The sequence below is a fragment of the Eptesicus fuscus genome, chromosome 16 (assembly GCF_027574615.1).
Source record: "Eptesicus fuscus isolate TK198812 chromosome 16, DD_ASM_mEF_20220401, whole genome shotgun sequence".
Taxonomy (NCBI): Eukaryota; Metazoa; Chordata; class Mammalia; order Chiroptera; family Vespertilionidae; genus Eptesicus; species Eptesicus fuscus.
This window is the reverse complement of record NC_072488.1, coordinates 30,634,572-30,647,372: the sequence shown is the minus strand read 5'-3', so window position 1 is coordinate 30,647,372 and position 12,801 is coordinate 30,634,572. Positions and strand designations below refer to the sequence as shown.

Sequence of the window (12,801 nt, the reverse complement as noted above, 5' to 3'; positions counted from 1 at the left end):
GATTAGCCCTGAGTCAGACAACCAAGGGGATCCCATGTGGTGGCGATACACCTGTGCTTCCAGAAGACTCCCGAAGTGTGCAGGATGGACTAGAGGAAGTGCCAGTGGGAATCAGAGACCAGCAGGACTACCAATGCACAGATGAGAAAGAGGGTTTGAACAAGGAGAGCAGAGAGTGAGGGACACAAGACAGAAATGGGTTGTGCCGTCATGGAACTTAATGACCAATATTATACATGTTGCACATAGTAAACATTTAGTGGGAGAAATAAATTATAGAATCTGTTTTCTGTAGAAAAAAATTAAGAATTTTTTTCTACTGACCTAATTTCTACCCTTGGAATTATTCAAATTTTCTGGGTAAAAACACCTTTTGCAATAGGTCCTCGGTCCCAGTTCTAGTTTAAGGAAACGGCCTCACTCGACTGAAAATTATAGCCACCAGCTAGTATTTTTATAGTACTGTGTTCAAACTTTAAATTAAAAAGATGGAAGCTTCAGTTCGATATTTCCATGTGAAATTTATTTCCAAAACCCATGTTGTCAGGTGGCCCTTTGCCAAGAATCCGCAGCCCCTGCTCTAGTTCTTCATAGTTTAAATCACTAGCGCTGGGCCTCCCCATTATCCGAAGAGTTAAAATTGATGCTCTGAGTCACTGCCAGACATTTGCAACTAAGTCTTTCAACAGCAACAGCTGCTCTGGATTTCAAATCGCTCAAGCAAATGCAGAACACAGTGCAAGCTCGGGGTAACGACTAGGGAGAGAGGAAATGAGGCAGACGAGGAAAGGACGTGTAATCTAAAAGCCACATTTCTTTATGAGGTATTAACATATCTTATTTCCAGCCTAAGACTGGGGAGCTGATATACCAACAGAACTCAGCTAAATAAGGGGTTGTTAGAAAAAGAAAAAAAAATCCTCAAAATAAATGTAGAACTGTTCGTCAATGGCCAGTGGAAAACGGGCTTACCTGAAAAATCGAGTGCACACACTCCTCTCTGATGCTGTCCCTTCAATAGTGACAAACACTTCAGAGTCTGCGTGTCCCACACATGAATGGCAGCATCTCTTCCAACCTTCAATAGCAGGATGAGTGTGTTAATTACTCATAAATTATAATAAGAATGATTCTGTTCTGTAGTCTAGTTCTGCAGAAATAGTTGCATGTCAAGTCTCAGAATAGTTGTCTCCTGTTAACCTTTGACCTTCATGCAAAATTTTTTATTGGATTCCACTTAGAAACTTTTTTAAAAAAATATACTTTACTGATTTTTTTACAGAGAGGAAGGGAGAGAGATAGAGAGTTAGAAACATCGATGAGAGAGACATCGATTAGCTGCCTCCTGCACACCCTCTACTGGGGATGTGCCCGCAACCAAGGTACATGCCCTTGACTGGAATCGAACCTGGGACCCTTCAGTCTGCAGGCTGACGCTCTATCCACTGAGCCAAACCAGTTTTGGCTCCACTTAGAAACTTTTAACCTTTAGTTATAAGCCCACGACAAAACTGAACAAAAATATAATCTGTTCATTGGAAGAAAAGAGTACAAAACTGAAAATACTGTTGACAGTATTACTACTTTACCAGCAAGGTAATAAATGTGAGTTTAACAGATGCTTTGTTTACTAAGCAACTCAATCGCTTTCCTTTCCCCACACAAAATGACTGAACACAGGGTGTTTTTTTTAGTAGCTTTTCAATTATAGACTCAATCCAAAGTTTAGACATTCCAAAATGGTTCAGATAAAATTAAAAAAAAAACTTTTGCATCAAGGTCAAAGGTTAACAGGAGACAACTATTCTGAGACTTGACATGCAACTATTTTCTTTGAAATGCAAAAATATAAAATAAGCCAAAATTCATACGACTTTAAGTTTTTAAAAAATCACCAGATGTTATAGTAGTATGAAAAGATGGTTCATTCTATAAACCTTCACTGAGTATTGAGCACCTAGGATATATTAGGTACCAAGTACACAGTGACAAGGAAAGTATATTAAGACTGCACATTCATGAAACTTACATTATTTGTTTCAGTTAATTCTATTCACAAATAATTCATGTTAAGGTGATCATCTCTTGGTATTAGAAGTGCTAGAAGTTATTGGCTGATTTCCCACCATCATGAAATAATCCAGCATTTACTACATCTTCAGCTTCCTGCCTCAGGCTTATTTCTACCAAGTGTTTCTCGAATTTCTAATATATAAAGTGGATTCAAAATTAAACCCTCCCTCTCTTTGGCTAGACCCCTCTCCCAGGAGAGGTATATACCTGCCCAGTGGCCACGTAGTCCTTCACTGGGTGGATGGTCAGGCTGAGAATGTCATCATCGTGCCCCAGGTACAGCCTCTGGGAGTGCTGCTGCCTGTTGTACACGACAGCAGCCGCAGCGATGTGGTAGACCACTTCTCCAGCTTGCGTGTAGAATAGATTGTTCCTACAGTCGTAGCCTCTGTATCTGAAGCACAGGTCCAAGAAAGGCACAGCGTTTGAATAAGCAGTGAATGAACAGAGCAGCAGTTGTCAGAAGGTAAAGCTGGCGTAGGGACATGCGCAAGTAGAAACCTAGGTGAATGCATAGTTGCTTAACTACAATGTTCGGGGAATGAGGACTTCTGAGGGCATGGGATGACTTTCTGAGGGGAAAATGGGCCCAGATCATTTTCAGATCCTCAGCTACTGTATATGCTCTTTCTCAAAACTGACCAGTCTGACAACACACCTGTGGCAGGCGAGATGCAGGCTTTCCTTTACAGCACATCTCAACTGTGACTAGCCACATTGCAAGTGCTCAGTGGATACCATACTCAAGAGTCTAATGGTTTCTGGGAATTAAATTTAAATCAAACTGCCCAGGCCAGTGTGGCTCAATTGGTTGGGCATTATCCCAAATGCCAAAAGGTTGCCAGTTCAGTTCCTGGTCAGGGCACATGCCTGGGTTGAGGGCTCAATTCCTCACGGGTAGGGAGTAGCCAATCCATGTTTAGCTCTCTCACCCTCTCCCTTTCTCTCTCTAAAAATCAATAAAAAATTGAACCTGTAGATATTTTTGAACCTATAGCAGAAGGTATGATAGGGTACAATAAAAGATTTACAAGCATAAAAAATATTACGATAGGGTAAAATTTTGTGGGAGAAGTAGAATGAAAATCTGAGTTCAAGAAGAAATATGAGTGGTTATAAAATGTCCTACTTTTACAGAAACACTTGTTCACATATTTTTTAAATTGATGATGGTGAGAATCAAATTCTATCTTATTAAAATCATTTTTTACAATATTTTCATAAGCTCCATTGGTTCCATTTAAATGAGGGATGCATTTATAAAACACTAGATATTATATTCCTCACAACCACTGACAAAAAGTTTTTCTGAAAATTTTTAGATTTCACCTTCAAGTTTGGAAGGTTATATGTAATTCCCAAACTTGAAAATGATTTGGCCATATGTGTTTTGAAGAACACATTGTCCTACTTGGAGCCAAGCAAAAGAGAGCAGCAGTTATGGGAACAAAGAAACCAGAGATGGGGGAGAGAATAAAGTAAAATAACATTGAGCTGAAGTAATATATGCATCATGGAAGTATATAAAGTATAAAAAATCTAGACACACACATTGTGATGGCCACAGAACACCAACTGAGAAAACTGGATGCAGACTAGTGGTTAAAATAGTAATCACAGGTAAGTGCAAACTGGAGAGAAGAGCCCGCCTGAGGGGGGAAAGCACAGAGAAGGGGACATCCTTCGCCTGATGCTGAGGCTGGTGACAGGCCACCTACCCGTGTATGAACTGGAGTTTCAGGCTGTCCTCAGGAGCCTTTTCTCGTTTAAGGAAGGGCACTGCATGGTTTTTCTCTTTACTTTGTTGCTTTAGCTGAGGTAGATCTTCTTTGTAAACCTTAAAGCATAACAAATGCATTTAATTGAGGCTCCTTTCTTCAGGTTTCAAAAGCAGTATCTTGACATTCTCAGGAAATCTTTAATTGTAGGAATCATATTTTTGAGAACATGAGGCTAAAAATGGTCATAAGAGACAAAGAAGCTCATTATCCTATATAATAAAAGCCTAATGTGCTAAGTGTCTGGTCATCCAGTCAGCCATTCAACCAATCAAAGTGTAATATGCTAATGATATACTAAGGCCATTCAACTGCTCACTATGACATGCACTGACCACTGGGGGGGCAGTCAGTCGGCCAGTCACTATGACATGCACTGACCACCAGGGGGCAGACGCTCCAACCGGTAGGTTAGCTTGCTGCTAGGGTCCGGACGATTGGGATTGAGTGAGACAGGCCAGATATGCCCTGGAGCCCTCCCACAATCCCTCCCCAGCCCCATGCAGGAGCTGCCCCCTGGTGGTCAGTGCACTCCCACGGGGGCGTGCTGCTTAGCCAGAACATGCTGGTGAGCACAGTGAGCACAGCAGTGGTGGCGGGAGCCTCTCCCGCCTCGGCTGCAGGCGGGTGGTAAGGAGCAAGGGGTCTCAGACTTCGAGAGCCCAGACTGAGAGAGGGATGTCTGACTGCCGGCTTAGGCCCGATCCCCTGGGGACATCCCCGAGGAGTCCCAGACTGAGAGAGGAAGCAGGCCAGGCTGAGGGACCCCCCACCCCAGTGCACAATTTTCATGCACCGGGCCTCTAGTATAATGATAAAGGGGTCAATTCTACAAGATATAACAATTATAAATATTTATGCACCTAAACATATAAAACACATTCTAAGAGAACTGAAAGAAGAAATAAACATAATATGGTAATAGTTAGGGCTGTAATACTCCACTCTCAACAATGGGTAGATCAACCAGACAAAGAATCAGTAATGGAACAGGAGATATGAACACCAGAAATCAAACAATCCAACAGACATGTATAGAACATTGCATCCAACAGCAGAATACACATTCTTCTCAAGTGCACATGAAACATTTTTCAGGACAGATCATATGTTAGGGAACAAAAGCAATCTCAACAAATTCAAGTAGAAATTATATCAAGTATCTTTTCTAACACTATGGTATGAAACTATAAATCAATAACAGAAGGAAAGCTGGAAAGTGCACAAATACGTGGAAATTAAACAACACATTTGAACAACCAATGGATCAGAGAAGAAATCAAAAGGGAAATCAAAAAACATCTTGAGACAAATAAAAATTAAAACAACATTCCAAAACTTTTGGGGTGTTGTAAAATCAATCCTAAGAAGAAAGTTTGTAGATATAAATGCAAACATTTAAAACAAGGAAAAGATCTCAAACAACTTAACATCATACCTTAAGGAACTAGTAAAAAGAACCAACTAAGCCCAAAGTTGAAGACGGAGGGAAAAAATAAAGATTAGAACAGAAATAAATGAAATAGAGACTCGGAAACCAATAGAAAAGGTTAACAAAACTAAAAGTTGGTTTTTTGAAAAGATAAACAAAATTGAGAACATAAGACCTCTCTTCTAATGAGCAAAACTAACATATCTTTTAAATTATTTGGGGTTAAGATCATTTTTTTCTTAATTTGCTATTATGTTTAAGTAATTTATATCTAGAAAATATGGTATTATTTTTAATAAATAATAAAGAAAACTATTATCGGTATAAATAAAATTATAATTTCTTCTAAAGCAAAAAATCTCGAGGATTCTGACATCTGCAAAATGTGGACCTTGAGAATCACGGTGATCACTCTTTGGAATTATTTGTCTTTTCATGGCCTCATACATCTTGACAGATCAGACTCCAAACTATACAGCAAAGCTCCTGGTCTAACTTAGGACCTACAACATACTGTTGACTGAGAGGACATTTCCTACAATTTAATTTAAAGGTACATAATAATCAGTGCTGGCTGGTGGTTAGAATGTTGGCCTGCACACCAAAGGGTCTCGGTTTTGATTCCCAGTCAAGGGCATGCATTGGAGGCAACCAATCGATGTCTATCTCCCCCTCCTTTTCTCCCTCCCTCCCTCCCACCCTTCCACTCTAAAAATCAATGGAAAAAAAGATCCTCTAGTGAGATTCAACAAAATAAAAAAGGTACATAAAAATCAATCTTTGTTTACCATGTATTTAAGCCCTACTACCAAGAGATATCCATTTAACACACTGAAAATTAAATACAATCTATTAATAATTTCTCATCTTCTTAAAGGAAAGTTTTCATTTGAAGAAACTACATTGCTAAAAACAAAATCTATGAAATATTATAATAAAGCCCCTGTTTAGGATTTGACCAAAACCCTTTTTTAAAAAGGAGGTCAGAAGATATCTCATTACTGTTCTATTACAGGTGCAAAGAACTAAGCTTTTAAAATCTAAAGATAACTATTTATCTGAACTCATGATGCTTTCATCAGCGCACCAACTACTTTAGAGCACTGAATCCTAGTCTCGGAATTTCTACTGCTTATTTGAACATCTCACAACCTCTGTGGGCCTCAAATTCCCACCTGTTGGACAGAAATAAAAATCCTGCTTAAGGAATAACTCAGGAATATTGTGAACATAAATCAAATAACACAGTGAAAGCTTTAACTTTAAAGGAAGATGTCAGGGAGGATATATAAGTCCTAGGCACAGATTTCAATACAATTAAGACTTTTCATTCTTTTAATAGCATCCTTTTATTAAATAAAAACTTCCCAACTAAGGAAATTTTTTTTCCCTCCTCCTAGATTTTATGTCCATTTTGCTTAAATTCCATTTCCCGTTGATATCAGGGCATAATGTTGTTTAGTGTTTGTGTGGTATTTGCACAGTAATAATTTCCTTTCAAAGCCTTATCTTTAGTTGCTTTATTGTGTAATGCATTGTACCAAATATACAAACTGATAACAGTCATGAATTTGAAACAAGCCATCAGTTGAATGCCATTTTTACGGAAAAAAATTTTCAAGCACTGAATCCATGAGTGATGATTATGGACTGAAAAAAAAAATCATCTGAAAATCAGTACACTCAGTGCTTATATAGAGGCAAAGCCAAGTAGTACATAGACTGTGCATTTTGGAGAGATGCCCAGATCTGCATTCTTACCCTAACAATACAGGCGATGTGGATGTGGGTACATTACATAACCTCTCAGGATTATCATGGGGTTGAACTTGGTGTATGTAAAGCACAGGATAAGGCCCCACAGAGACACCCAATACGTGGCAGCTGTCTGACAGTTGCTGGGTCTGAGACCTGAAATCCTATTTACTCAGTGTTCATGTAGAGAATCTGCTTCACATACCTTTGCTAAATGACAAGGAAGAGAACAGAACCCCTAGTTATTTCCATAACAAGGTAATGTGTGTCCAGATACCCTGGAAGGATTGCTCTGTTTAATACTTACTATGGTTTCATGCTAAAATAAAATGGCTACTTTAAAAAAATAAGGACCCAATTTGGATGTTATTGCCCAACTTTTATACTAGAGATGATTTCTGACTGGAGCGATAATGTGCATTGTATTTGGGCTTTTACTTTACTTATATGGATAATGGTCTCCATAAACTAAGAAAGTAACCAGGATAACAGCTCACTTGCAAACTACCACGGCTCCAAGACTACATATTCTGTAAAGAATATCCATGCTTTAACAGGCGTCCTCAAACTACGGCCCGCGGGCCACATGCGGGTGTTTTTGCCGTTTTTTTACTTCAAAATAAGATATGTGCAGTGTGCATAGGAATTTGTTCATAGTATTTTTTAAACTATAGTCCGGCCCTCCAACGGTCTGAGGGACAGTGAACTGGCCCCCTGTTTAAAAAGTTTGAGGACCCCTGGCTAAGAGAATACAAAATCTGGCAGCTTACTTGCTCATTGTTTTTCTCCAAATATTTTAAAGTTCTAGGTGTGAGGGAGGTAGAAAACCCCAAATATCATTCAGTCTTGAAACTTTACTCACTTCCACCTAAAAATATTTTTTAAGAATATGATCAGGTAAATGCCTTATTTTTAACCTGTATTTAAAGATAAGAAGTGTTCAACACCTGTCCAGTGTTTCCCAATGGTTAGAGCATTGGGCTGTGCATTGAAGGGTCATGGGTTCGATTCGCCGTCAAGGGCACCTGGGTTGCAAATTCAATCCCTGGCCCCCAGTTGGGGGCTCATGTGAAAGGCAACCAAGCGATGTGTGTCTCTCTCACAGCTCTCTCTCTCCACCCACCCCCCCCTCACCCTTCCCTTCTGCTCTAAAGATCAATGGAAAAATATTTTCTGGTGAGGATTAACAATCAATCAATCAATAAATCCTATATAATAAAAGGGTAATATGCAAATTGACCCTAATGGCAGAACAACAGGGAATGATCAGTTGCTATGACGTGCACTGACCACCAGGGGGCAGATGCTCAATGTAGGAGCTGCCCCCTGGTGGTCAGTGTGCTCCCACAGGGGGAGCTTTGCTCAGCCACAAGCTGGGCTGATGGCTGCGAGTGCAGCGGTGGTGGCAGGAGCCTCTCCCACCTCCTTGGCAGTGCTAAGGATGTCCAACTGCAGCTTAGGCCTGCTCTCCCCGGGGGAAGCGGGCCTAAGCCGCAGTCAGACACCCCCCTGAGGGCTCCTGGGCTGCCAGAGGGATGTCCACCTGCCAGCTTAGGCCTGATCCCCAGGGAGCGGGCCTAAGCTGGCAGGTGGACATCCCCCGAGGGGTCCCGGACTGCAAAAGGGCACAGGCCAGGCTGAGGGACGCCCCCCTTCGAGTGCACAAATTTTTGTGCACCAGGCCTCTAGTAAATAAATAAATGCAATTTGCCTTCTTCTTGTCTTGATTCTCTTCTGCCTAAGTACCAACCATTTTCAGTCAGTGTCCAAATACAATGGAATTTGGGTTATACGACATTTGTTAGGAGGCTGCTTGCTTACTGACCTGGCGATCATAATTGATTTGAGTTTCTTGCTCAATATCAGAGTCCAACTCCGGCACATCAGATAAATCTGAATCAGATTCTTCACTGTAGGAATCAGTGCCACCCTCTGTGGAAACACAACCCACAAGAACAGAGGAAAACTTTTGCACCTTAAAGAGCTAAAAATATTATTTAAAATATTTTCTTTCTTCTATCCTATCAAAGTAAACAAAAAATAACCACACCAGTTTTCATTTAAGGTAAATCAACACCCTCTCCCCATTTCCACACTTCTTTTAGATCACAGACCTTTGAGTTTTAAATCTTACCTAGAAAGGGGCAAAGAAAAAGGGGGGCAGGTTTTTACAAGGAGAGGGCTGGTTTAAAAGGAAATTCAACCACTTATTTCAGGAAAGATCTTCATTAGCCTGTTAACATGCCCACCAACTGTCAGTAATTGCCATGGTCAAGGTCGCTGCAGAATCCCTCCCAATAAAAATCTTTCCCCACATAGCTTTTCATTTTATTACCCGATCATTTCTGCTGACATCAAAATAAATAATAATAATAATAATAATAAAAAGACTACACATCCTTTGAGCTGGAAAACACTGGCCCAGATTGTGGAGCATTCACTGAAACCCATTCTGGAGGCAGCTTATCTATTCCAAAGGTTACCCTGTCGCCCCACAGCCCGACCGAGCAGACCCATCGCCCATTATAACCATCCTAAGGTGGTGGACACATACACGCTCATGTTATCTTCAGAGGTTAACTCTTCATGTAAACCTTAGACCTTCCACTTGCATTTGGTATAGGCAAAATCCTTTGAAGGAGATTAACCAACTGACCCATCGTTGTTTCTAAAGTTTTTTTCTGTTTTTTTTTTTTTAACTTTAAAATTTATTATAGGAATGAATTTTTTGAAATTGCTTTAACTCTTTACCTCCAGAAGAGATGTTACAACATTCTTTGAAACTTTTACTGAAAAGTAAACAGATGTTGAAGAATGATTACTGGCTTTACCCTGAGGTGCGGTCTCCAGCAGGCCGTTGCTGACACCTTCTGGAATGAATCTCCACTGGAACACCGAGTGGTCAGCCCCTCCTGTGCTTAACACCCACTGAAAGTCGTGAGACCAGCGGACATTGGTGACATGTGCAGAATGGCCCACATACTTTCTAAATTTGGCTCCTGAAGATATTTTTAAGAAGATTAGTCATTCATAAAAAAAATATATATATATATATATAATTTATTGGTTATAAAATTGCATTCCTATCCAGGAATATATTACAAAATAATTTTCAGTATTATATACAACAAATAAGCAAATGCTCCAAAAGATATCTCAATTATCCCAGTATGGATTAAGCTAAAAGTGGATCTGAAGCCCTCCTCCCCTCCCTCCCAAACCTGTTCCGAATAATGCTTACTGCTTCACTGATTCTGAAAATAAATGCCAAAGAATGAAGAGCTTACACATCCTCCTTTGAATACTAGATAAAATGGGTAGTCCTTGCAACTGGGAAACAGAAAATTATTCTGTGGGAAAAGTCAAATTACTGTTTGGGGTCATGTAGATGCACATTTGGGAGAACGAAATTTTTTCCCCTTAAATTGATTGCTTTACTCAGGAAACATCATCATCAGGTAGTGAATTCAATAGAAGAACTACTGGAACGCCTGCCTGTGGTTGAACTATGCGGCAGAGTCTCCGGGGTACTTATTGTTGGTGCACAGCAGCATAATGACACGCATGGAAACAAGCCCGGCACACCTTATGTGGAGATCCAGTACTCCAAAGACCATGGAAGGTTTAAGGGGGGCAACAAGCACCCCATCTCTCCTTCAGACACACTTCTACCCTTTACAGTTCCTCCTAATGAAATCTCTTTGGGGGGAAAGGCCATCTGTTCAACTATCACGTGTAAATATTGAATACCCACTGGAGAGGCAATGATTTAGATTTACATGAAGGTGAAAACGACGGCTACATGTCCCTTTCCTGAGAGCATGTTCTAACCAGGTGACGTCCTATTATGTTAGGGCCTCCAAAAAAGTCTAGGGGCGTGCTGCCATAGAGGGGAAAGGAAGGCCTTGGGTCTCAAAAGCAACCTTGCCTATTTCAAAGAGTTGCCTAAATCAGTTTTGGTAATTTAATAACATCCAACAGATTCCAACTAAGTCAGGTGAGAATGCTGTCTGATGATAATTCAATAATTAGGAATCAAAGTATATTCTTTCCTTATCTCCATAGAGCTTGTTGGGTTATCCTTTACTGCCCTCACCTTTACACCCTCATCAGAAATCATTTAACCTCTCTCTTTGCAGTGGTTTGAAAATATGCCCACAAATAAAATAAAAAAAAGTTAAACTCATAGAAACAGACAGTAGGTTTGGTTACTAGGGGTGTGGGGCGGGGGGCGGGGGGGAGGATGGGGAGATACTGGTCAAAGGGTACACTTTCAGTTATAAGATGAATAAATTTGGGGAATCTAATGTACAGCACGGTGACTATAGTTACAGTACTGTATCGTAGACCTGAAAGTTTCTAAGAGAGTAGATCTTAAATCTTCTTGCCATACACACAAAGAAAAGGTAATTAAGTAAAGTGATAGATGGGTTATCTAACCTTATAGTAGTAATCACTTCACAATATATCAGTATATGAAATCATTGTTCACCTTAAACTTACACAATGTTGTCAATTATATCTCAAAAAGAAAAAAAAAAAAGAAAAAATATGTCCATAAACTCTTTAATACAAATTAAAATGAACAGAACATGGCAAAGGTGAAGACGTGTGGCATCCCAGAGGAGGTTATAAAAGGCACTGAGATTCCTCCTTGCTCTCTTTCTTGGATCTCTAGATACCAGGCGGCAAGGACATTCCAGCACCACACAGAGGGGCTCACAGGGCAAGAAACTGCGGCCTCCGGCCAACAGCCACGTGAGCGAGCCGTCACGGCCTCACTAGCCTTCAGATGACTGCAACTACACAAGAGGCCTTGAGCTAGAATGTTCCAGCAAGCTGTTCCTGAATCCCTGACCCCCAGAAACTGAGCGAATAATGTTTGTTGATTTAAGCTGCTGAATTTGCTGGGGAGAGGAATTTGTTATGCAGCAACAGAGAACTAATATACATTTGGTAGATTGGAACTAACACCTGCGAAGGCATTTGTGTCAATATTTAGGCCTCTTTCTAATCGTTTTTCCTGTTTTCTCTTCCTTCCTCCTCCCTCCCTCCCCCTTTCCCTTCTCCCCTCCCTCCCTTCCTCCTTCCTTTCCCCTTCCTGCCTTCCTTCCTCTTTCTCTCTCCCCCTTTATCCCCTCTCTAGGCACACTGGCCTCTTTGCCATTCCTTAGGCATGCCAGGCACTCTTCTGCCTCTAAGCCTTGGCACTTGCTGTTCCCTGTCTGGGATGCTCTTTCCCTAAATACCTGAATGGCTGGTCCCCTCACCTCCTTCAGGTCTCTAGTCAGATGAAACCATATCAGTGACTCTTGTCTCGCGGCCTTATTTAAAGTAGCAACACTACTCGGCCCGACCTGAAAACCCTATTCCCACTGCTTGCTTGCTTTTTCTTCATGGCTCTTCTCATCATCAGACACGCTCATACTTTATTCATTAACTATGTCCCCTCAGAACAAAAGCTCCACGAGGGCACGGATTTGTGCTGGTTTTACTCACTGATGTATCTCCAGCCTCTAAGATAGCACTTACATACTTACTTAACAAATAAAGGCCACAGCCATCTCTTCCAAGGCTTTCCTGGGACAGTGAGTTTACCAGGCTTCTCTTTTTCCTCTGAACCACCAGGAAGATTCAGGCCTCAGCCCTCAGCTCCCTCTCTACTGATCTTTCTCCCCTGGTTTTAAATACTGTAGGTATGCTCACATCTGTCCAATGTTCATCTCCAGCCCTGAACTCCCCTGGAGTGCTGACAGTCAGTGG

General features: G+C 40.8%; 1 protein-coding gene across 2 annotated transcripts in view; it reads right to left on the bottom strand.

Moving 5' to 3' along the window:
- Positions 1–12,801, bottom strand: part of EML6 (EMAP like 6) — a 195,213-nt gene that overhangs the window by 81,283 nt on the left and 101,129 nt on the right. For both annotated transcript variants that reach the window (XM_054728320.1, XM_008162130.3), the window contains exons 11-15: positions 9,870–10,037; positions 8,864–8,970; positions 3,792–3,910; positions 2,281–2,467; positions 973–1,078 (exon numbers count right to left, since the gene is read on the bottom strand). In XM_054728320.1, coding sequence (XP_054584295.1) covers positions 973–1,078; positions 2,281–2,467; positions 3,792–3,910; positions 8,864–8,970; positions 9,870–10,037 — 687 coding nt within the window. The remainder of the gene's footprint in view (positions 1–972; positions 1,079–2,280; positions 2,468–3,791; positions 3,911–8,863; positions 8,971–9,869; positions 10,038–12,801) is intronic.